General features: G+C 42.2%; 2 protein-coding genes and 1 long non-coding RNA gene across 3 annotated transcripts; 2 read left to right on the top strand and 1 right to left on the bottom strand.

The window, feature by feature from the left end:
* Position 1: 1 nt before the first annotated feature.
* Positions 2-24,791, top strand: LOC311254635. The gene is made up of 4 exons (XR_014622271.1): positions 2-79; positions 327-398; positions 4,230-4,323; positions 24,441-24,791. It is a non-coding gene; the product is annotated as an uncharacterized lncRNA (long non-coding RNA).
* LOC311254634 (DEP domain-containing mTOR-interacting protein) lies at positions 318-3,200 on the bottom strand (the record flags this gene model as incomplete). The annotated part of the gene is made up of 9 exons (XM_084348507.1): positions 3,115-3,200; positions 2,472-2,650; positions 2,223-2,346; positions 1,819-1,997; positions 1,409-1,621; positions 1,182-1,322; positions 988-1,058; positions 539-643; positions 318-443 (listed from the first exon to the last, which is right to left on the bottom strand). The coding sequence occupies exons 1-9, from the start codon at positions 3,195-3,197 to the stop codon at positions 318-320; spliced, it is 1,221 nt and encodes a 406-aa protein (XP_084204633.1). The 5' UTR covers positions 3,198-3,200.
* On the top strand, positions 7,767-9,554 carry mafbb (v-maf avian musculoaponeurotic fibrosarcoma oncogene homolog Bb). Its single transcript, XM_084347994.1, has one exon. The coding sequence runs from the start codon at positions 8,012-8,014 to the stop codon at positions 8,990-8,992; it is 981 nt and encodes a 326-aa protein (XP_084204120.1). The 5' UTR covers positions 7,767-8,011; the 3' UTR covers positions 8,993-9,554.
* Positions 24,792-25,142: the final 351 nt, after the last annotated feature.

The raw sequence follows: 25,142 nt of genomic DNA, 5'->3' as shown, positions 1-25,142 counted from the left end.
CCAACTCTCGATCCAAAATGGCGGCGACCGAACAACGGAAGTCGTATCAGGGAGCTGGGGAATGGCTGGATAGCCAAAAGTTAGTATTAATTGTGGTCGTATGAATATATATTTTTATTTTCAGTCATAAAAAGCTAACATTTATTTATTTAGGTTCATGAAAATACCACACACACCCTTTGTTATCTAGCCTATTTATGCTTTTTCATTGACTGGTTCCCACAAATGAGCACATACTAGAGAACAATTGAGGGCAGATTATACACTTATATTTAAAAACGAGCTTGACATAATTAAAGACAATTTTATTGTTGTTGTCATTCCAGTGGTTCCATTACTTCCAGTACAACAATGCGGGTTCCTGTCAACACCAGTCTGGAGACCGTCCTGTAGTCCAGGTAGAGAACACACGTTCCATTCACCTGGCACACAAACTGCCGCACCTAAGGAACAGGAGGCACATGGGGTTTAATTTAGTTTAATAGTTAAAAACTAGCATCTTGACTTTCAGTGCCGTGTGTGTACCATATTATCTAACCTTAACTCCAGCAGCTGCTGCGGGGCTTCCAGGGTCAACAGCCTGCACATAGCAGGGAGCCACGCCTCTGACCACAAAGCCCCAGCCCAGGGCATCTCCTATCACCTGTGGTGGTCGGAGGGTGAGATAAATTACACATTCTGTAGAAATGATTTGGTCGAATACAACATCATTAGGCCACATGGAAAAACCTCTCCAATAATGTCTTTGTTCTCATGTGAAGTATAAAACGGCCTAAATGTGTCACTCCTTTATAACAGACCTGTAGGCACAAGCTCAGGTAAGATCCCAATCTAAAGGAGTATTTAAGTTTTGTCCCGTACTTCAGTCATCCACTGTAAGACTTTGGGGGGATGTTGTCCAGGTTATACTTGATTAATGCTGTCAAATCCTAGAGATGACACCAGTGTGATTAGCTCTACAATAGCCATGGTTTTGCAGTAACTCACCGTCAACACTTTCTTGATGAAGGGTGCACCAGGTGCCAGTAACTCTTCACATGTAAAAGTTCTTCTGAGTACTGTAAAATTATGAAAAGATTTCAACATTTCCCAGTGTGGGACAATGAAACACAAGCAGGCCTCAGAACGGCAAATGCTTCAAAGACACTTTGAAACACTTTTCACATGAATATTAATCACACACTTGCCTGATTTAGGATTGCATCTCACCACTGAAGTTGAAGACTGGACAAGAGGTGGGAATCCAGCTGAGTGAAGCTGAAGGGAATTCAAGCTGCCTCGACGCCCACTGGTAACCTGTTTCAGGTCTTTACTCGACTCCACTGTTTATAAATCAGAAGTAAAATTATCATGCGATTAATCAGCGTTCAAAACAAAGTGTATAAAGCCCAGAGATCATTTTTTTTACCAGACTGGAAAGCACTGTTGCCCTCCTGAGGTCGGCTTTTGCGCAGAACAAATGGACTTTCAGGATGGTTGTCCTCGGGTGTCGACACTGCCACACCTTCGTCTTCCTCTTGTTCACTTTCATTTAAAAGCTCAGATAGACGGCGGCGGCGGCGGAAATTGATGCAGAACCGATAGAGCAGTCCACTGTCAAAGAAGTCATGTTTCTTTGCCACTAGTGATGGGAGTGTAAGAGCGCAAAAGAGCACAAAACAACAGGTTTCAGATTAATGGGATGTTTCACAAAGAGGTTGATGAGTATATTTGCTTTAGATTGCAAAAGTCCCAGCTGGCCACCCACTGCTTGCAGCCACTGACAGAAAACTCATTGCTGTTGCCATGCATCAAAGGGCATGTGAGGATGCTCCTCACCGTGCTGAATGATGCCATGCTCCTGCAATGCGCGGCACAGCTCCAGTCCCCGACGCCGGCTCTCTGCCTCCGCGTTCTGAAGGAGCCAGTCAATCAACTGGCAGCCGGGAAAGGAGCGCTGAAATGCAACACCGTGCTCCTCTCTCAGCTGCAGAATGGAGTTCTTGTCTGCTATGAGACTGAAGAACACAAATCAAATGCTTCATAACATGCACATTACTGAAAGCAGCATTTCTTCAAATGACCAATATATACAGTATATATTTGTTGCTTTGTGTGAAACTGTAACCCCGTCCTATCCTAATCATAAGAGTGTGTGTGATCATGACTGTGATTGACATTGCACTTCAAGGTTAGCTGTTCAAACCACAGAATCACAGCACAAGACAAACTGCAGCTCTTACTGTTCATAAAGTCGTTGTCCTCGCATGAAGATTTTCACCTCTGTGCTGAAGGGAAATGTGCCATCATCTTTGCGGAAACGGTACAGCAGTTTGGCATCCTTGAACACTGGCCTCTTATCACAGACTGAGAAAAGGCAACATACAGTTTCAAATACATTTTTGAAATTAGTGAGTCTCTTAATAAAGCTGCAATCAATAATTTTTTTGAATATGCCCTTGCTGAAGCTTGTGCTGTTCCTTCCTTCTTACCGTGGTGGATGATGTCGTGATCCATGAGGTGCTGCACGAGGCAGGCAGCAGTTGCTCGATCTGGAGCTTCTTTATGGCTCACGAGCCAGTCTATAAGTTCCTGTGCCACGAAGCAGTTGGGATAGGTGCGCAGGTGGTAGCGTCTGTCCTTGATCAGTTTCCCGTCATGAAGCCTCAACCTTCAAATTTAATTCAGATTAGCCGCAATGCCAAAAAGGGTTGCAGTGATACATGTCGTTTTAAAGGTATACCATGGTATGAAAACTGACGGTTATCCTACTGAGAACATTTGCTTATCCACAGTGTTGAATTCTACCGTATTAGTGTCATTTTAAAGATAATATTTCAAGCTATATCAAGTTTCATGGCTGTCAGGATGTTATTTTGTGAAAGAAATCCTACTCGTCATTCCTTTAAGGTCACTGCAACTCATAATAACAACAATAATGATTGTGAAATATAGTGATATGATGAAACCCTGATATTTACAGAGATGGTTATCAGACTGTGAAAACCACCTGCCTTTGAAACCTTAATCCTGAACTCAAAACTTAAAATCAGCTACATGTATTTAACCTTTAAACTCGAATTTCCTAAAAACCTGACCATGAGAACGTCATGTTTCTCCCTCTCCCTCTCATACCTGAGTTGTTCTCCGGCAATCATGACTTCTCCTTTGTGTTGTCTGGCCACGGCTTTTCTCCTAATGCTACTTGTTCGCTCCATGTTTGTTATCTGTGGACTAGAAAGTAAGTGAAGCTAACTGTTAGTTATGGCCCTTTGTGTTTACAAAATAGCAGCTGAAACACACAGAGCTCCACTGCCATGTGGGAAAGATGTTGTGTATACAGCAAGAGAGAGAGAGAGAGACATGGTACATTTCTGTCAGGATGCCACAGGCCGGAGGCATCCGTCCAAAGAAAACTGTTCAGTGTTGAAATTCATGTTTTCCTTCTTTGCAATAGTTTTCAAATATGCAAGAACAGTACAGCTTAATACCCACTACGAACTGAATAATACAGTACAGAGGCAACAACGGAACAAAGAGGTAAAATAAAATGAATAAATAATAACAGTAGTAATGCTAATAATTACATTTTAAAACAAAAACAGTTGTTGTGTCCTGACATGCTTCTTAGTGAGATACCTCAACCACTGCACCTAGATCTTAGCATTGGCCAGTTCAGAGTGTCAGAGTCTGCAGGTGACAGTGTCTCCATGTATTCATCATGTCTGTTTTTAGGATAAAGGTGATTTTCTGATATCCATTTTGAAGAAAGAAAGGGGGAATCCAAATCACTGCATCCTGGAAACAGCAAGAGCTACTGTATATCAATGCATTTTCTCAAATTCTTAAGTAGTGTAAACTCTCTTTCCAAAATGATCACCCAAAAAAGATAATTCAGTCATCATCTACTCACCCCCATGCCGATGGAAAGTCAGATAAAGTTTCGTAGTCCACAAAACATTTCATTTTGAAACAGCGTTTCAGCATTCTCTTAAGCAACTGAAGCATGTGGGGACGTGTTTTCAAATGTAAAGAAATATTGTTTACACCCTTTTAAAAGCTGAAATCTTCACTGTAGTTGTTGATCTAGAGGCGTTAGCGTTCACTCCGTCTGACGTGGGTGCATGAGCTCAACTGCAAGGGTGTAAATAATTTCTTTTCAAAGCAATTTGCGATCTCGGGGCTTCCGGAGACTTGGATTACACCGTTGTTGTTTTTTTACATATTAAAACAAGTTTCATCTCTTTCAGTCGTTTAGAAGAATGCTGCAACCCTGTTTTGCTGTGAAGCTCCAGAAATGTTCTGTGGACTTTGAACTTCATCCGACTTCCCATCCGCAGGAGAGTGAGTAGATGATGACTGAATTTTCATTTTTGGGTGAACTTTTCCTTTAAGGCTGGCTTTCTTCTTGCCTGTTGTGACAGCACACAGCACATGTTTGCCTCCTGTTATCCAGCAGTCACAGTTTTAAAGGATATTGAGAGAAACAAACAAATGACTGTTGATGCCCACATGATTACCCTTTGCTAATTGCCTTCATGGTGCTAATCAGCCAGCTACAGGATGTTGTGATGCAGGCTGTGTTTTCCGACTGCTTCTGAATGGTTTGTTCATTTGAGTGTCAAATTTTGTACTAAAAGTAGCACTGAAGAAGCATTTTGCAATCTTTTTCATAAAAGTAAAAAAATAAATAAAATAGATGAAACTTGGGTTGTCTGTGAATGTGACAATCAGCCTGTTAGCGCATCATATCCTCATCTGGCAACAGCAAAGCATGCTAGTGATCATGCTAGACTTCTGTTATATGTGTTTTTTTATACTGTATGAGCTTTCTGCATTGTCGTTATCGATGGCAACACAGATAGTGTCAAGTGGGCCTCAGGATGTGAGAGCGTCCGTGCTTCCAGCCTCTCAGGCAACATATAAATCCTCCCTACTTTAATAGAATTGGCAGATCTATACCCCAACTATCCGCAGCCTTAGCCACCTATAAAGTAGCTATGTGATTGCTGGAGCTTGTAGGCAGGTTGATATCAAATTCATATCCGTATCTGTCAAATGGGTGCAAATAAGTGAGTCCTTGTTTCCAAGAGCTGTAAACATATCATGATTATTATTGATTGTTCTTGTGTGTATAAATATAAATGTACATTTAGGAGGTATGCCTGTTTTACTGCATGTGTTTTTGTGATGAAATATGATCCTAGTCCCTGCTGGTGATGTGCACTTAAGCTGTTAGCATCCTATCATTAGCATAAGTTATAGCACATAGCGTGACCCTGCCCTGCTGGCATGAATCCCAACATGTGTCCCTGAGCCATCCTCACTCAGTCACACTGTCTCCTCTTTTCCTTTATTCCCAGCAACTGAAACGGACTGAAACAATGCCACTGCGTTCTCAGACAGCACTTTCTATTGCTTTTGGCTTCAGTCCTCTATCTTGTCAGCGAAGTGCTCACTATCTTTGGAGCAAGCGCTGCCTGAGAAGGTCAGCTCAGGGCACGAGCGTCGCTTAACCCTTTGATATCCTGTGCAGTCCTGTGTCACCTCTGGACACCACTAGGGGTGACATTCCTGCATCAGACAGCAGATCCTGGAACATGCCAGAGGTTTTTATTGTTTCAGAGATGAGCTGTTGTCAGGGGGCTCATGATTTCTGGTGGGAGGCTTTGTTAAAACTTTCAGCCACTTCTCTGGCTGCCGGGCTTAGAGCCAACCTACTGTAAAAGTCTGAAGGCTCCCCCCTGAGATGTTTGGAGCCTGCACATGTTCAGAACCAGAATTTGCTTTATTGGCCAAGTGTGTGTACACGTACAAGAAATTTTACTCTGATTTGACATTGCTCTGTGTGCTTAGACAGAAAATAGACATAGAGCTAAGAACAAGGATGCACCAAATAAATGAAAACAGAGAGTAGGGGAGAGTGCGGCACAGAGGCCGCCATCTCCGGCGCCATCTTGGATCAATGTTTAGTATGAGCACAGTCCTACAGACTGTGAGAGTAACCCAGAATTCATAGCACTGTAACTTATTCAAAAACAGAACAACAAAACAAAAAAAAATCATTGGAGCTGGGTCATGTGATATGATGATTTCTGACATGTGTTCTGCTTATAATCAAACACTTAGTTTGTTAATTTACAAAACATATGAGCCTCAGTTTACTGGTCATGTAAAAAACAGTTGCCCCCAGTGACAGAGTGTAATTGAGTACAATTTTCAGATACCTTAACTTTGCATTTTGCTTTATACTTTCTTTCCACTACATTTTGGAGTCAAATATTGTACTTTTTACTCTGCTAAATGTATTTGATAACTTAAAGCAGCATTAGCCCAGTAAAAAGGTGTCTGTCTCAGCCACTGCACTTCAGGGAGAGGGTGGGATCACAGTGTTACATACATGTTTACTTCAACATACAAGTTTTCAACACATAACATTGTTATGACCCAATGAGTTTAGTTTGTAGTTAGCACCTACATTACGTCTGACAAACTGTTACAGACCTGGAATTTGTATTTACAACAGTGGTGTTTCACTCAGAAACTATGGGGGGAGCAAAATTGTATGAAATGCCAATTTCTACATAACGTTGCTTTAAGTTAGTAGTTACCAGATTGCATGCTCAGAATTTAAGTGTGAAAACCTTTAACTTTTTTCTCAGCTTTGTGTATTAGGTTTCATAATTGAGAAAGAAACTTTAATATTTACAGACACATAGACACAGAGGTACAGAAAAAATGTGCACCTTTTTATTCTTAAAGGTCGGTTGTCAGTTTGATCCTCGTAACTTTTCCCTGTTGAGCCTGGGTTAAAACTTTTTAATGAAAAAAGAGTATTTTTGTGCTTAGTAATAGACAGGACTAATGAATGGGCCAATTAGCCTGCTGAAAAAAGTGAATTAGGTTGTTAAAGAGTCGCATACGGCTAGTTGAATAGGTCTTTTATACAATATACACAGCCTAGATACTCAAGTACTGTTCCAATGGGCGACTTTCAGATTTACCAAAGTAATAATTTAACACGATATCATTACTTTCACTCAAGTATGACGCTTGGGTATGTTTTACATCATCCTTCTTGCACTCATGAAGGCCTGTGATGGTTCAAGCTTTCAGAGCTGAGTGGATGTTGTGCAGTGTAGAACAACAACCACAAGATGTCAGTATTCTCCTGTGGACTAACACACAAGGGACACGGCAACAAAAATGGTGTCAAACAATTTGTCTGCAGCCTCTTTTTTATTGTTTAAATTAAATTAGGCCGTTACGACGACATGTAGAAATCACTACAAACTGAGACATAAATATATAAATCAAATTAAGGCTGAAAGATAAATTCTTACTGTATTTAATTTATAATAATATTGTTTGTGCTATTTGGAGTGAGCAAACAATGTTCCCATACACCTAGTGAATGTGTTTGAAAATATTAAAAGTAGTTTTAGACGTGTGTGTGTGTGTGTGTGTGTGTGTGTGTGTGTGTGTGTGTGTGTGTGTGACTGTAGTAATTCTTACAGCACTGTGGGATAAAGAGGCCTGAATGTAAAATGGAGGGTCAAATAAGAACATACTGCAGATGATAATGTGCTGCTGCTGTGCATTTATAGGTTTTGGTCAAATGATCGTCACGAACAGCTCGTGGGGACACACTCGTAGCAGCTTTTATGCAAATGGCCCTCTTGCGCGTGTTTTCATTGGAGAGCAGCGTGGAGGTGTAGTCCGGAAGGCGTGACATCATGCCAATGCAGCTTTATGAAGAAAGTGCGCTTCTCCTGAACAGGCAGAGGTGCGTCCAGCCCGCTGGCATCTGTGGACTTTCAGTGTGAGGCTGCTGAAGCCAAACAGGCTGCGCGGTGAAGAACAAGCAGTTCGCACCGAGTTTGAGAAGGTGGGAGGCTTTTACGCACGCATGTTTTTTTCCTTCTGAGCTGAATTCAAAGTTTGGAATTACTATTTTTTCTGAAGTAAGCGCGCTGTCACTGACTGCATGAACTAGCGGTGGATATTTGGAGAGACTAGCTTGTTATTTAATATGACCGCTGAGGCGCATTCACATTTGGGACTGCAGAAAAGCACCATGGATTTCGTCAGCGACTTCGACCTGATGAAGTTCGGCGTCAAGAAGGAGGCGATGCAGGGGATAGACCGCTCCTTCATCGGGCCATGCAGCCAGCTCCAGAGACCAGACTCCGTCTCCTCCACCCCTGGCAGCACACCTTGCAACTCAGTCCCGTCATCGCCAAACCTGAACCCAAACGAGCAGAGAAATAACCCCGACCAGTTCTGGATACCCAACAACGGGGGTTACCCTCAGCAAATGTACCCGCAAGCTTTTGGTCTGACACCCGAGGACGCGATGGAGGCCCTAATCGGCGCCACGGCGCAGCAGGGACACCCATCTGCGCCCCACAGCCACCATCAGCCACCTTTCCAAGCTGAGTACGACGGGTACGGCCACCTGGGAGAGCCTGTCCAGCACTACCCGGGTCTCCCGGGTCACCCCGACATGCAAGGCATCCCCAGCAGTCACTGCCAAGACCCTTATCTAAAAGATGACATGGGTTGCGAGTCCCCGGAGTCTCCGGACGACCAGCAGGTCCTCGGTGCGCACCACCACCTCCAGCAGCAGCACAGCCGCCACGACAGGCGATCCAACGCCGATTCCCACTTCTCAGACGACCAGCTGGTGTCCATGTCCGTCAGGGAGCTCAACCGGCTGCTCCGAGGCCTCAGCAAGGACGAGGTGATGCGTCTGAAGCAGAAGCGCCGGACCCTGAAAAACAGGGGTTACGCACAGTCCTGCCGTCACAAGCGCGTCCAGCAGAAACACATTTTGGAGCACGAGAAGACGAGCCTGGTGTCACAGGTGGAGCAGCTGAAACATGAACTCAACAGACTGGCCCGGGAGAGGGATGCGTACAAACTCAAATGCGAGAAACTGTCCGGTGCAAACTGTTACCACGAAACTGGGTCCACCAGTGACAATCCCTCCTCACCAGAGTATTTAATGTGAGTTTGTTAATTTCCTGCAGAGCTGGTGGTTTTCCATGTGGAGGCATTATGATGACAGCTCCTTAACAAACAGTCCCGTGGATTCAACCAAGTTCTAATTAACGATGGACTTCACTCAAATAATTGTAATAGATGCAACTAGGCAACAAGTTATGAATGGAAAAATTACAATGCATGCATGCAGGACATGTATGAGATGTGTTTATTTTATACAGGAGATACTTGAAATCAGAGAATATTCCCTTTTTATTATGAATATACAGCTGTAATCCTTCTGCTACAGTTACTGCTCAATCTTCATTTTGGTGATTTGTTTTGCTTTGCTTAGTTTTTGTAGCTCAAATGATATTTTGTGTTCACGCTTCCTTAAAATAGAAAACATGCTGAGAAGAAGAATGATGCTAGAAATGACATTTCTATTATTTTTATGAAGCTGATTCTGCTGGACAGATGTGTTCCTCATTTGCCTTTTTCTTTTTAAGATAATATATATAATTATGCAAATTGTTTTTCATCTACTATGTTTTTCATTTACTATGGATCAATAAACCTATTGTGACTTTTTAAAACCGTGTCTCATCTGCTGATGGAATTACATTACGACTGAGAAACACTTACCTCACATGCACAATTATCCATTTCATCACTGGGTTGTAATTTGTCATAATTATTCCACTATTCCAACATTTTTTAAATAATCATACTCACAATATACAGAGAGCATATTTTACATTTCTGAATCCGTAAAAGAGGATGCATCCAACGTAACATCTGTGCACACGCGGCATAAAATTATCGCATTGACGTCTTTCAGTAGATACTGAGCTGCAACTATAAGTCAATTAATCAGGCAGAAATGTCAAACATTTGCTGCTTTCAGCTTCTCAGATGTGAGGATTTGCTGCTTTTCTTCGTCATCCATGACAGTAAATGAAGAGTTTTTGGGTTTTGGACTTTTGGTTGGAAAAAAGAAGCAATTTGAAGACGTCACTTGGGCCCTCGGAAATTGTGATTACATTACATTTTACACACTAAACCATTCATCTGGAACAAAATAAAATAATAAGTCTTTAGTTGCAGCCCAAATATAGCACGTAGAAATAAGAAAGTAGATTGTGTCCAGTGTAGTTACTGAGACTAGGAGCACATGTCTCCACCATAAATTCTGCCCTAAAATTATACTATGACCTTATAAAAATTTAAAATCCTTATAAACTCAAACTGCAAGTTTCAAGAAAGTCATGTCATTTTATTGTCGTGTTATAAGTTTTAGTTAGGGTCAGTCAGAGAGGAAGCGGCGCAGTAACAGTCACAGTGCTGCTGCTGCTGCTGTGTGTTTGTTGGTGAATGAAAGGACGAGTGGCTTTCTCTCCTTCCATGACCTTTGCCCTTCATGGAGTGCTGCTTCCTGTGGGACCCCGGCATGTGAAAGCACAGGGGGGCTGACTGGCAGGGGCTGTGGGGCACAGATAAAATGCAGTGGAAATCAGGCTTCCCCTCTGCTCTCTTCCTCAGACAAACAGATCACCTCTGCATTCATTAACAGAGGAAGAGCGAAACAACAACCACGGCGCACTGCTCACCGCTGCTCTGGACGGCTTCACAGGAATTTTTTCACTTGATATGTTTTTCTCTTCCCCCCCCCCCCCCTGCCCTGTTACATTTTGAAATCGTCAAGCAAATTTCCTGAACACAGATCATTCTCAGTTCAGCACTACAATAATATTTGGATGACCGTAATAGTTCCAAGGCCACTGTGATAATGTGAGATAAGTGGTCACATTGTAAATTGAGTTTATAACCTCTGTGACGGCATGTGTGCACAAAAACTTTGAGACTTTCTCACCGTTCACCCTTTCTGCGAGAGTTCAGCCGGGCAGGTGGCTCTGTTAACGGCGCCAGCCTCTAGCCTGGAAACCAGGTTCTCTTTTCATGTGTGACCCCTGACAGTTTTGACCTCACCCCTCTGTTGAGGGAAAGCAGCTCCGAAATCACACCACAGGTGCAAAAGCACTTTCCTTCTGAAAACAGGCCCAATCCCCGAAGGTCGGCCCGCTGCGCTGGGAGAACATGACGTAGACGAGTCAAGGATGTAGCAGAAAATAACCAGATGGTTATGGCAATGAATGATGCTCCTCTGTATTTTTACTGTTATTGGGAAAGGCTCGTTAATCAGTGGCTCTTATATATGGCACAAGGCTTTGTTTACAGGCACAGCTTAATTTTAAGATGAGGTTTCCTCTGTTTTTCAAAGTGTACTCGTAAATATACTCATTAACAGTGAAGCAGCTCGGATGGCTGCTGTGCCGACAGTAAAGACTTTTGTTCTCCAATGAATACAATTTTGTTTCAAAATGTCTTAACATCGTTTGTAAATGACAATCAGGTGAATTATTAAAATGTTGAATGTTTAAGGGGCACTATGTAGTTTTGGAGAAGAAAGTCCCATTTTTCGTATTTACAATATGAATGAGGTAAATATACAAACTCAGAAATATTTATCTTTTCCATAACTGAATAAACAAGCTGCTCTCAGAGGAAAATAAGGTCCCAGAACACTGTTTGAAGCTAGAAAGGTGGCAGGGTCCGCCACATATAAACACAGTAAAACAGAATGAAACAGTGTTGTCCTTTAAGGTCAGTTTGTTTATTCAGTTTATTCAGTCGTGAAAACAAAGAGAGTTTGTGTATTTAGCTTGTTTAAACACAAAATTCAGTCAGTGAAGATTTTTCTCCTCTGATTAGAAATGTCTTCCCAACACCACGTAGTGCAGCTTTAACATCGACTCAAACTTTGTGAATTATACAGAATTTTAGCCTGAACTGCCTCAAATGTAAGCGTGTATTTCCACATGCAGCACTGAGGAGAATTGTGCACGAGGCATGCATGTACGTGTGTACTTGCATTTATTTGACATTGCATAAACTGCTGTGCTTCAGTAGGTGTGGTTTTTCAAACCGTGCATTTCTTTGTTCGGTGTCGTATGTTTTTGCGCACTTGCGTACATCACATGTGGATTTCTAAGCAACAGCGGAACAATACAGTAGAAGTGTTTGGCGAGGAGAGCGGTTTGTGGTGCTGTGTGACAGTGTGCAGGGTGCCATTGTAGAAACGATTAGCCAGCTCTTTTCCCTCGCATGTGATAGGCTGGTGGGCCTGATGTGGGAGCCTCGCACTCACCCCCCCTTCTCTTCCCTTCCCCCCCTCCCTCCTCCTCCTCCTCCCCGCCACCAACACCCCGAGCCCACAGCGCCTGAGGCTGGCTACTGAGTCAGCAGGAGGGAAAGGTGTCTGCACGGCTGTGGCATCAGAACAAGAGAGAAAGCCGAATAGCTGGAGAAGGATAAAGAGCAGTGAAAACGGTTCAGAACAGACACGCTTGCATTTTTTGAAAAAACAGATGGAGAGAAAGAACGATTGCACGGAAACAAAAGTCAGAAGGAGATGATGAGGCAGCTTATACAGGAAGCACCATCATCTCCTGAATTAATTTCAAAATCTCCTCTGCCTTTTTATTACATAGTGACTAATATGACAAGCTGTTCGTTCTGGATTTAATGATGACGCACGTTTAAACACTAAAAAACACCTATAGATGGCTGCCGTTCAGGGAAAACACTCAAAATGTGTCCGTCAGAATCCGTTAAACGTGGTGCCAACCTCTTGGCTGCGTGCTGGGGTTTGCCAAGGCCTGGCTGCTTCTCAGACAGCGCACACAGACAGAGGAATGCTGCAGATACTCACCATTGTGTGGGGAGAGGCAGAGGAATGCAGGCTGCCAGGCTACGTACACTGTCACCAATGAACACAGCCAGAGGCCTCGAGCCATGAGGGAAGGCCGGGGCCAACAGAGCCCACAGTCCAACATCACTCACCACTTCCATCTGTGATATCATACCCATCTCTTCTGGACAGTGTTGATTTGGTCCAGCTTGGCTGTGTAAACACTGAGTATCTTGTTGAAGAGCTCCTGAGCGACTGTCACAAAACCTGTCAGAGATTAGACACAAAATGGCTGGTTGATCAGCTGAGTAAATATTCTTTTGTTTCAAACAAACCCTGCTGATCAATCGGGGAGTTCTGTATTATCTGTAATGTTTGTCACTAATCTTCTGTGGCTGAATGTCAACTGACCAGACATTTGACCCCCAATAGCAAGCCATTTCCAGCCTCAGCCAGTTCTTTCGCTGTTGTTTTGCAACAGAAGTGGCTCATACTGGGGCTGGTCTATAAGAACGGCTTCACGTGAAGCGCGGTGCAGAGATTGGGATGGAGGACAGGATGGACGAGAGGCTTCCTCTTTCACTTCCTATATGAGGGTCCAGTCAAGTGACTCTTTGTGAGAGTGTTGGGTTGTATGTCGCAGGAAAACGCAGCTTCGGCGGCTGTGGTTTCCGGTCAGGATGTCCAGTCGTTTCTGCGCACGGTTGTGACACTGTGAATCATGCAGCGATCACACACGCACAAAGACGCCTCCATGGACACGGCACTCGTACACACACGCAGACATGCGTATGCAGATATAGACATTCATGTGCACTTTCTTGCTCTGTCACACAGAGGCACATATTTTTATTAAAATCATGTGATTGTGGCTTTTTTTAATGTCAGAAATGTGTCACTCACTTTTCTGATTGCCTTAGCTCCTCCTCGGATTATGGAGACGTTTTTTTCCGTGTTGCCACATCCTCAAAGATTCCACAGTAATTATGATTGTACTGCTGGTAATGACTAAAGTAATCACATGATGTGCTCTGCAGGCTCCAACAGAGTGGATTAATGTGTAGCTTTAGCACTACAATAAAGCTCGTCCTGCTATCTTATTGGCTGTAATAAGGAATCTGGCTTCCTGGGGACGTTGTGTTCAGTGTGTTTGTGCATAAACTCCTGGGGATCTGATAGGAAGGCCCTCTGATAAAGTGCTTGTCACGTTTAAGTGGACACCACCGAGAGAAGTGTGACAAAGTCCTGTCACATTACAGACCCTGGACTTTGGCTACAGAGCAAAGGGTGAACTACTGTATGTAATGATTATACAGGTTCCTCCCAGCGTGACAGAAACATTATAAAACAGCCTGTTAACAGAGGTGAAAAACAGAGAGGTTTTACTAGCCTGCACAACAGGGGTAAATGAACTGTGCAGCTGATGTGAAAGTGACTAATCGTTTAATAACCGCACCCTCAACACCTTGACTCTCGTTCCTACGATGGATGCACATAATATTCTCCTGTTTCATGAGTGACACTGCAGTTTCGCAGCACAAATAAGAGGCCGGAGAGTGGAGGAATGCTCATTAAAGAGAAGAGGAGAAAAAAGAAGAGGAGATCTCTTTCCCTTTCAATCCCTGCTAGGATTTCCTGCTCTGTTTTATGGGGGTCATGCAGCTGGCAGGCGCCCTCCTGTTTCTGTCCATAATGATGACAGGCGTCCATTAGTGCACAGTAGAAACACGAGCCACAGAGGTTAGCTCAGGCTCTTCCCCCCCTCCTGACAGCCTCTTCCCTTTCCCCAGCCCCCGGCCCCCAAGTATACAACCTACCTATCTATAGGGCAGATAATTGTGGCTCTCAGTTGCTGTTGGCAAAGCTTTGGCTGATTAAGGGTCAGCTCCTGCTCAGACACCAGCATGTGGACCCTGGCGAGTTTAACAGAACCTGGAAAGCAGGTCCAGTCCTCTGGGACCGTATTATGTCTCTGGTATATAACAAACTTGCATCCAGGAAAAGTAACGGTGGGACTGGTGACACTGCAGATGAAAAAATAAACAGTTCTCGCTGCTGCAGGGAATGGAAAAGAAGAGAGCATGTTTTTTTAGTGATTTGTGTTCCTGTGTGGGAGATAGATTGTTATATATTTTTGGGAATATCCCCAAAAAATAGCATGCAATTTCTGATTTTCCTGACATACTTTAGGTTGGATATAGATTCCTTCAAGACGTGTGAGAGAGTGAGAAAGAACACATGGCGGTTGAAATTGAAACTCCAGTTGTCACTGCACATGCACCATTCAACACCCTTCTTCATAAGTTTCTGTGGGTGTCGCTGACATGAGAATATGGCAGCAGTGTCATACGTTCTGGTAAAACTCTCACAGGCCTCTTTGGAATTGGGTGTGTCAATCTTCCACTAATGTGTCATGTTAGCATCTCCCTTGTGTCATAACTCTTCCGTCATGGTTCCCAGAAGCAGTACGCTGAACTTAAAGCCATATTATTTGTCCTTTCAGCTGACTTTAGCGCCGCCGTGTCCGTCTTTGGCTCCTCCGCAGCTGGAGGACTTGGCAGAACAGCGTTCACACGCCCATTCTTTGATTCTATGGCCATCTTTGTCATCATGTTTCGATGTTAAGCCTCTGCTACAACAACTGAGGAACAACCGACTGTGTGCTGTGGTTGGACTGACAGGGAGAGAAGCTTGAGATTGGCCAACACAGAGCTTATAAGGAATCTATTTAAGGGGAGGCAGGCCTTTATGCTACAGTGAACCCATGTAGTTGTTTGCTCTTTTTGTGGCCAAGATACAGGAAGTACTTTGTTCTGGGATTTAACAGCAGAAAAAAAAGAAACCCCAACTTCTCAAAAAAAATTAAATGAAAGGTTACAAGTAAACAACAAAGTTTATGAAGGGTGTAATAAGTTTTCCCACTGAATTTAAGATAGAGTTCACTTTTAAGACCAACATTTGAAACTGCCAGCCGTCACATAAATCTGCTTCTTGTCCTGTGATTGTTGTAAACAGAAATTAAATTCCCATGGTTACTTGCATGTGATCAACTACAACAAATGCATTAAATACTAAGAATTCTTACTATATTACTAATGATTTATTAAATCAGGCCTGTATTAATTATTAATTGTTTGGCAAACAAATTGTCAATGCAACACTGACATTTACCGTCTTTTAAAGGATCACTTTAAGCCTTTGGGAAGTTACAGTCAGCAGCCAGTTAGCTTAGCTTAATATAAAGACTGGAAACTGGAGGTAACAGCTAGCCTGGCTCTGCTCAAAGGTTACAAAATCTACCTACCATGACCTTTAAAGCTATCTAATTAACACGTTGTATCATGTTTTTTAATTGGTACAAAAAACAAAGTATGAACAAGAAAGGTTGTGCCTTTATCAGGGTTACTGGGGGTTAATTTTGTGCCGGAGAATTTCTTGGGTGGGAGCAGTGACTTCCTGCTAGTTGACTGGTCACGCTGACAAGTGGTATGTTGAACTGTTCCTTTAAGTTGATAAGGCAAACATGTTAGCAGTTGCTAATTTATATATCAATCAACATTTCGTCTTAAAGCTAGGGTCGATAAGTTATTTTCAAAACATGTTTTGTTATATTTGTAGAAAATCTCTTAACATCCAGACAGCAATCATAAATCAAATGCTCTGAGGGAAAAAAACAATCCAGTGCCTGTGGGTGTTGCAAGCCTCTAGTAATCTGCTCGTATTGCTAAAGCTATTAGCAAGCTAGTAGCACAAGAATGCTAACATGCTAGATTAGCAGTGAGTCATGACGTAGTTGGATATGGTTAGCGATGACAACAATGTTCTGCACCCACATTACACATCCCTTGACCCTGTGATTCAGCAGCTAGCTAACTCAGTAGCACAAAGCACATAGACCCTGAGCCAAAAACCAAGTGAGCGGCAATGGCAGACAATCATTCAGTAGCTAATCAGTTAGCACAAAGCACAGAGCCACAGCAAAGAGCAGGGACTGAGAGGCTTGGCAGCCTTTTTGGACCGGGGTACATTGCTATTTTGTTTATGTTTATATGATTGTGGCATTCAACAGAGCTGTTTGTTTATGTATTTCTGTAAGAAAGCTAAGATGGCTTGTTGAACGTAGCAAACTAGCCGCTAACACATTGGGCAGTGTAGTCAGGGAGTGCATGTTTATGTGTCTTGGAGGAGAGGCTCTGGAGGGAAGTTTGAATGGAGGAGATGTTTTTTTTCCTTTTGGATACTAAAAGAATTAGCTTACTCTGGGTGGTTTCTGCAATCCTACCAACCCCAGCTTTCGCCAGCTCCTGAGGGAAATATCTGGCTTTTAAACTGCTAAATGCTTTTTGCTGCTGAGCTTGACGGGGCCCCTTATGTGGTTGCCAGTTTGTTGCACTACCTAACGATGCTAATGCTAGCTAGCTAATGTTAACGTTGCTAATGTTAGCTAATGTTAACATTACCAAGGCTCGCTAGCTAGCTTTAATGTCGTTAACAGTAGCTAATGTTAATGTCGCTATTGCTAGCTTGCTAACATTAGGCAGTACAGTATGCTGGGTGCACACTGTAGAACCCTTTTTACATTTTGTTTTACTTTTATTCCGCACCTTTCTACAAATGATTTGTATACATAAGTAAAAAAAATACAAGCTTCACTATGATGATGTCACTGAAATGTCACCAGGCATACTATAAATTAATCCAATATCTGTACAAAATGTAATTCCATCTAATTATCGTTGAAATATTTTAGTCTGGACCAAAATAAATACAGCAGCTTTCCTGAATTGTTGTGAAGGCTTCCCAGAGACATGTTTATGTGAGGCTGTAGTTCATAGTGATGTTATTCTGAATTGCATAATATTGTGCTTCCTAATTATTAATCACATGATACAACTGATTGCTAACTGACATTACAAGTCTTTGTAGCCTTTACGCAGCAACAAAAACAACTGGTACGAGTGCGCTGGTGTGAAACTGCAAATGATTTTTATAAAGCCCCAGTCTGGTGTCAGAGAACAGAAAGTGAATCGTGTGAAGGAACACACCGCCCACACGTGGCAGAGCAATGGCCTGCAGCACCAACATGTCCGAGCTGAACAACAACACATGTAGGTGGCCAGTGAGTTGTAACCCAACAAACTTTGACCTCAGCCTGCACGTCAGGTGTTGAGAAACGTTCAACTGTCCTATGGTTGTGGGAACCCCCCTTCTGCCTGCCTCCCGTGTACTCACACTGTCTTCAGACATAATCAGACAAATGAGATAAATGATACCTATCAGACTGCACAGTGATAGCATCAAAACCCAGAAAAACAAATGTAAATGTGTCTGCCTCTGTTTGCTGTTTGAAAAACATTTGGAGTGAGTGTGTCAGCTTCAAGTCTCTTTTGTACAGGCGAGGTCAGAAGGTCACTATAAGTCTGTGAGTGACAGCAGTAATGGTGAGTGGGGCTATATTTAAATCCCGAGGAGAGGAACAGCCTTGACTCATGTGTGGACCCCACGCATCCTCTTTCCACACAAAAAATGAAAGCTACTCTCTTTGTAACTGCCCAAAATAAAACTGCTAGCATCGATATGATTTAATGGCAGTGATTATTTTTAAATGCTGATTGTGTAATCGATTGCTGAATTGCAGGAGCAAATGTTGCCGAACAGCAAACTTTGGAAAAAAGGTTCCGTTCTAAGGAGCTGATTAAATATGAAAATGAAAAAAAAAGTATATTTTGGATGTCCTCATATCTCCTGATAAGTTCAAAAGTAGGTCACGTGTTGGAAAGAGTAAAGTATCACTGCCTGGTTTGAATAGATTTTATTGATCCGTGTGATAAAGTGGACCCTTTCTTTAAAGATTCTTTCCCAATGTCCTGCTGAGGAGTCTAGTTGCTTTGTTGTCTGAATAGATTGGGACACTCGCTGTGTTGATTCATCAGTGGCAGCCGAGGTGTTTAGTAAAGTCCGCTGTGGTTGATTGGTGGAAGGAGTGGAAAGCAGGAGCGCCTGTCTTTCCCACAGAACCAGAGGAGAGGACTTTGAAATAGGAGCAGCTTCTGTGAAGCTTTATCAAGCCCCGATCACCTGATAAATCTGTCAGAAGCTGCAGTCCCTCCATAGGAACCTGTTATTCATATGTGTGCTAGTAAAACAAATCTTTTTTGAAGGACTAATCCTTTAATCCTGATTCAGTGTTTCATCAGCAGAAGAAACACTCGAGTTTGCTGCAGAGACTTTGACTTGTTATCTCGAGCGTTGCTTCCCCAAATCAGCTGAAAGTGTCACATAAATATTTGAGATTAATAAGAAAAGTGTGTCAGATGGATCGTATGTTATCCCCTCACTCTTTGTGTTTTCAGGCCTGCTTACCCCCGGGGCGTCTTTGACGTGAGCGTGCATACCTATCTGTGCTGCTATCTCTTTACAGTATATCTGTGTCAGCAGTAGGCTGAGGCAGGAGCATGAGAAATGGAGGCGAGCTCGGTCCTCAGTCCCACGGATAGGGGCTGTGCGCTCATCTGTAAACGGTTTGTGTGTGTGCATGTGTGTGCATGTGTGTGAGTGTGTGTGTGTGTGTGTTTATTTCCATCTGTTTTCATCACTTCTGGAAAGGTGGCATGACGAGTCTTCCCACAGGAGTGGCGAGAGCGTTGCCGTCCCACACCTTCCTCCTCTCCTCACCTTACTTGATGACATGGGCCTTATCGCTGCATCTGTTAGGGCCAGTTAGTCCTTCTCCTTTGTTTGAGGATTAGGGGATGCTGCTGCACCTATTGTGAGCCACCAAACACTAAATTGGGAGCTTTCCGACACGGACGAGGCATTGATCTCTTCTCCTGTGAAGGGTTTGTATTTAGATTCATATCATTATTTCAGTTAAGTATAAGTAAATAATCTCTGGGGCTTCCTTCAGTCCATGAAATCATCACTCTGGTGGGCTTGTCAGGCAGCTGTACAACTACATTTTTGGCGAAACATTTTTTACACAAAATATTGAGTACATTTCAAAGCTGTGAAATCTTGAATTAATTGAGTTAAATCAATAGTAACCTTGAGCCAAAAACCACAAGAAAATGAAGTAGATATAATGAAAATCCTTGGTAGATTTGACGCTAAACGAGACATTATTTAACAAAACAAATGTGCTATATTTACTAAATGTGTTTACTTAATTTAATCAATACCATACACTTCATTCATCATTCTCAAAAATAATTGTAACAGTAGGAGCCCGCCCACCAGTCAAACGTGCAGACAGAAGCTAGCACGACAATAATTGACCAGAAAACATGTAGTGAACTGGTGTTTTTTTTCTTTCATTTGGTTAGGACACTGTGAAAAACTAAATTCAGGCCCAAATTTCTCTGGTCACGGTAGCTTATCTGTCAATGCTCTTGTGACACCATTGTGTTAATGGTCACGTGTGACAGCACGGCTGCTACAATGTGCACGAGGAAAGGTTCAATATGTTGCCAGTTTCACACGGGGAGCGAGGACGTTCTCTTTGTCGCGACAGGCAGTGGCGTCAATGTCAGGACATTTAGTGCAAAACGTATTGCTGATTTGGATTACGTAATTATTGTTGTTGTTGAAACTGAGCGCTGTAGTTACTCTATTCTCAAATATTTTGATTAAAATTGACAGAAAATATTGAGCAGATATTAAAAATATGTATATGTAATATGTATAAATTATTTTTGTGAAATATGCTCCGATGGATAGATAATATAGATAATATAGATGTATAGATGTAATTTTAAGACACAGTTAACTGTTTGATTTTTAGGTCTCTATTTTGGTCCAACTCAAACTATCACTTTAGTGACATTCATAGATGTGAATTATTAAGATAGTATAACTTTGTATTATCGTAATACTTACAAAGCCACTGAATTTTTTTTTTTACAGTGTATCTTACTTCTGTAATATAATAAAATATGAGTCCAAAGGGCGCCACTTTGTGTTGAAAGGCGGTGGAGACGTAAAAACATTTTTAGGGATTTTAGGCAATGTAATGGATCATTTGACGTCAGAGCAGATAATTACTGTAGGGAAAAAAATGCATAACAGCTCATCAGAATTCATTTTATCTGATTTGTTCGTTAACATTTCTTGGTGCAAGCTGTTCCTAACTCGTGCTTTTTAAAAGTGATGGGGACAAAATCAGCCATTTCAAAAAGTGGCGGAGACATGTCCCTAATAGAGTCCTCCCTAATATTTCATGCCAATATAAGGTCATAATGCGATACAATTGATTCAGTTCCTCTTCAGGAAATGTTTCATGAAAGTACTGACAGCATCAAGGAGGTGATGCCTTCACTCCATAGCGAGCCACCGTCACAAAGAGAGGTTGACCTTGCCTTTGGCCTCTTGGCTGTCTGACAAAGCAATCCCCATGCTCTAGTGCAGTACGGCTGTCCTCTAAATGAAAGTAGCTGAGAGGCGAAGGGCAAAGAGGCCTATGGAATATCAATGTGCGATGCTCTCAATTAAGATTAAAGCTTCCAATGGAATCCTATGGAGCAGCTTCCCTAAGAAATGCTTGACATTTTACCCTTGCTGACTCTGGATAAAAAAAAGTGTCCCGCTCCTCCACCAGTACCACCACCACCGCCACCACCACAGCTTCCACTAACTAGCTGCCCCTCCTCGGCCGGCCCCTCCATTCACTGAATTCATTCTGTAGATATTGACTTAGGCGACAGTCACACTTCTAAGAAATAAGTGAAATGGATCATCTTACTGCCAGCGGATGATAAGAATACTGAAATATGAAAAAGCGTCTGGATCAGCAAAATGACAAACTAGGGGGGGAAATATGAGGCAGTCATGATAAACCCTCAGAGACAAATTCCCTACAGCGAGACGGAGAAATGAGGAAAGGAAAGAGAGGGGGAGAGAGGTAACGGAGAAAAGAAAATATACATCTGCGACATTTTAAAGAGAGAACCTCATTCATTTACAACACGTGTATCTTAACTGGATGCCAAAAACATGTACAGACTGCACGTAGATTGCTTTTAAACACATAAAACACCATCCATGCTTAAGTATAATTGGCCGATCTTATCTGATGTGAAACAGATTTATATTATGGGAACATCAGCCAGTTAAAGAATGTACTTTCAGTACGATAAATACATCACATCTTCAGTGTAACGCTCCTCATTCATGAGAAGCAGCCAGATACAAAGCTAGCAGTTCTGTGCTTTATTCCCTATAATTAGTACAATGTTTGAGATTTATTTAGCACTTTGTTAAGATTCAGCAGATGTTGTTTCTGGGCCAGAGGCTCCAGTTTGAATATGAAACACGAGTCTGTATTTACTCGGAGTGTGCAGCACATTTTCTCGAACATTATTGGAGTTGCTTACATCTGATCTTGTAGATTATTACAGATTATGATGATGTTTGCAGTGTGTATCTGCCAGTACCGTCGCATATGAGCAGCGCGAGCATTTCTGGTTGTGTTTTCGGCACAGAAGACACTCGGGAAATACATCATGTGGTCGTTTAAATCAAGACATTTAATCAGTAAGGAACATATCCGCTCATTTTGCTGCAAATGTAAAACTCCAGGTGGGGCTAAGCTATATGTATAAAGATGATCTGATATTTTATTGCTGAAAGTAAGAGAGCAGGGACTGATTATGAATGCGATGTAGAAAATAAGATCAAAATGGAGCCTATCGCGTAAACTCCACCCTTGATAAACAGAATTCCACATCACGCTCCAACTCTGCAGTTAACTGAATCAATGCAATTCCACTTGTGCTGATCTTGCAGACTGAGGCCCTTCCCCCCATCCTCCCTCGCTCTCCCGTTCCCTCTCTTTCTGTCTCTCTCTCTCTCACACACACACACACACACACCCGTCTCCCTCTCCCCGCGCAGGTCTACCCATCGTAACACATTAGCAGTAGAAGCCATCACACAATCAAGACAAGGCAGTGTATGAGACGTCAGGCCAATTTGTTTCCTTCTTGGAGCTACATCACATTAGCAGGGTGGCTATACCCTTGAGCTAAATCCAAGTTCACACAGAGGGAGCGGGCTGCCGGACAGGAGGGCAGCAATGTCAGCACTTTTCAGACGGCTGCTGACATGTATCCAGCAGACTGACAAGTATGAAAAAAAAGCTTGATAGTTTGAAATATGGTCCTTTGGATGTTTCTTTTTGTGGGGGGAGCTTATAATGGCATTTCCTGAGGTGTCGGAGAGAAAATGTGTCAGAAAATTAAAATGAAAACTTCCTCAGTCAGAGGTCAGGACGTCGAATGAATCTGTCGAGTAAATGAAAGGGCTGGATTTTATTTCTACTCTCATCAGGATCTCGTGCCGCCGAACAAATCTGATATGACTTCAGCTGGTCTGTCGTGAATGAGAAGACAGATGTGACTCGGAGAGACCAGTCAATAGTTCAATTATCTGATGTCTGTCCTGCTTAATTAAACATATAATTGACCATCCAAGGACTAATGATAGCCATCCCATTACCCATGAATCCATTGGATTTGGCATAACCACCACTTGACCCCGCTGTGGATTGACTGGCCTTAGGTATACAGGGTCAGAGTGTATCCACCGTTCACCGCTGTGACAGTCCTCGAGACTGCGTTCCCCATCGCATGTCTCAGGATGTGGCTCTGAGCTCTGCCAAAAACAGTTGGAGGGAAAAATGCAATTACTGCAAGATTATCATACTGCTTCCGTTTGACTTTTCTGACTGAATTCATGAATATATATGAATCCATCTTGCATCTCAATCTGGAAACCCCCCACATCTATGTTTGGCTGGTGGCATTTTCTTTGTTTCCTCAAAGTGTGTTCTTACAGGAAGATTAAAGTGTTACCCTGAAAAACCCAGAGATAATTCAAAAAAGAGTGAAACATCAAAAATCTCAGCAAACTTTCCTCTGTCTAACTACGATAATCTCTTTTAAATGCATTCCCAGATCTTGAAGGGAGAGTGAGCTGCGTGAAAGGGTGTGTTTTTCCTAAATATCGCTGTTGTCAGGTGAAAACCTCCAAAATGTCAACTTTTAGAAACACAACCTGTTTTTGGAGCTTGATGACAAAGCATTTTTAAGTTTCTCTAATTGAATTCTGAACGGTTTTCATGAATTTTAAACATTTAAACCGAAGGAACAGTCAGACATTTCGGGAAAAGGCTTACTCGCTTTCTTGCCGTGAGTTAAATGAGAAGATTGGCACCACTCTCATATCTTTCCATTGAGTAGTAGCATATGAACAGGAGCCACGGGACGATAAGCTGAGCTATAGCTCGGCCAGGAAATTGTTTCAGTGTAGCAGTGTAGTGTAGTGTTCCCTGTAAAACTAAAAATGTGTTGTTTTTGTGTTGTATTTTGTTTACGGATTAAATGAAAAAGATATAACTTGTTAATTAATAAGCTTTAGGGTTTTTTGCTTTCTTTTTTTGTTTTGTTTTTAGAGCCAGGCCAGCTGTTTCCCTGTTAGTGTCTTTATGCTAAACTAAGCTAACCATTTCCTGGCTGTAAGAGAGAGTGGAACTTATCATCTCATCTCACTCTTACCTTTTGAAAATGTTTGTTAAAAATGCCAATACAATACCACTGTTTTGGTACCATAACCAAAATAAATATTTTTTGATACCTTAAAGGTGCAATATGTAAGAATTTTAGTTGAAAATGTAAACAAAAATTACAAAAATTGTCAACAATGTCAATTGTCTATGTGTTGTGCTGCACAGATATCTGCTGATGTTAGCATGCTAACCAACTAGCTCCAGCCCATCCCGGTCCAAAGTTCCAGTCCTAGCGGTGTAAACACCAACACTCCTCTGGTGCTCCAAGCTGCAAGGACCACTAGCTGCACGGCTAACTGAGCTAACTAGCTAGCTAGCTAGTAGCTACCGTTAGCAGCAGGTTAGCTTGATATGCTAGCGCCTTTTTGTTTTGAGTATGACTTCAACAGCCGGCCAATTCTTACATATTGTACCTTTAATTTGACAAATGCAAAGATGATTTTCAAGCCGAAGTTCGCTAATTTTAAATGTTGTATAAACACAAACATAGATATAAGACCTTTGACAGAATAAAATGGTAAAATTGACTATCACTGTAATGAATCTGACTAGATGTTTGAGTTGTGTTTTTGATTATTGGTTCATTATATCTTTTGAGCAGGCTACACACAAACAACTAACTTAAGTGAATTAAATGTACTCTTAAATTGTGTTCTGACAGTTTTTGATTCTTTGTGCTACAGACACATTTTGGTTAGTGTCAAAAATGTGTTGAGGTTCTGTACCTAGCCCTACATGTATTTTGGATTCGACCCTAAACCTAGTTTTATTTCATAATCATCAGGTTTATGACTGTTAGGATTGCAATTGTGTAGATATTATATTACTGTGTGGAATACTTTTAAATGCCTGACAACACCTGTACCC

Source organism: Pagrus pagrus (genome assembly GCF_965226575.1).
Source record: "Pagrus pagrus genome assembly, chromosome: 3".
Taxonomy (NCBI): Eukaryota; Metazoa; Chordata; class Actinopteri; order Spariformes; family Sparidae; genus Pagrus; species Pagrus pagrus.
Note: the sequence above shows the minus strand (reverse complement) of the source record. Positions and strands in the feature narration are given on the sequence as shown.

Coding starts and splice junctions, on each gene's coding strand:
- mafbb (XM_084347994.1), top strand. CDS start 8,012: ATGACCGCTGAGGCGCATTCACATTTGGGACTGCAGAAAAGCACCATG.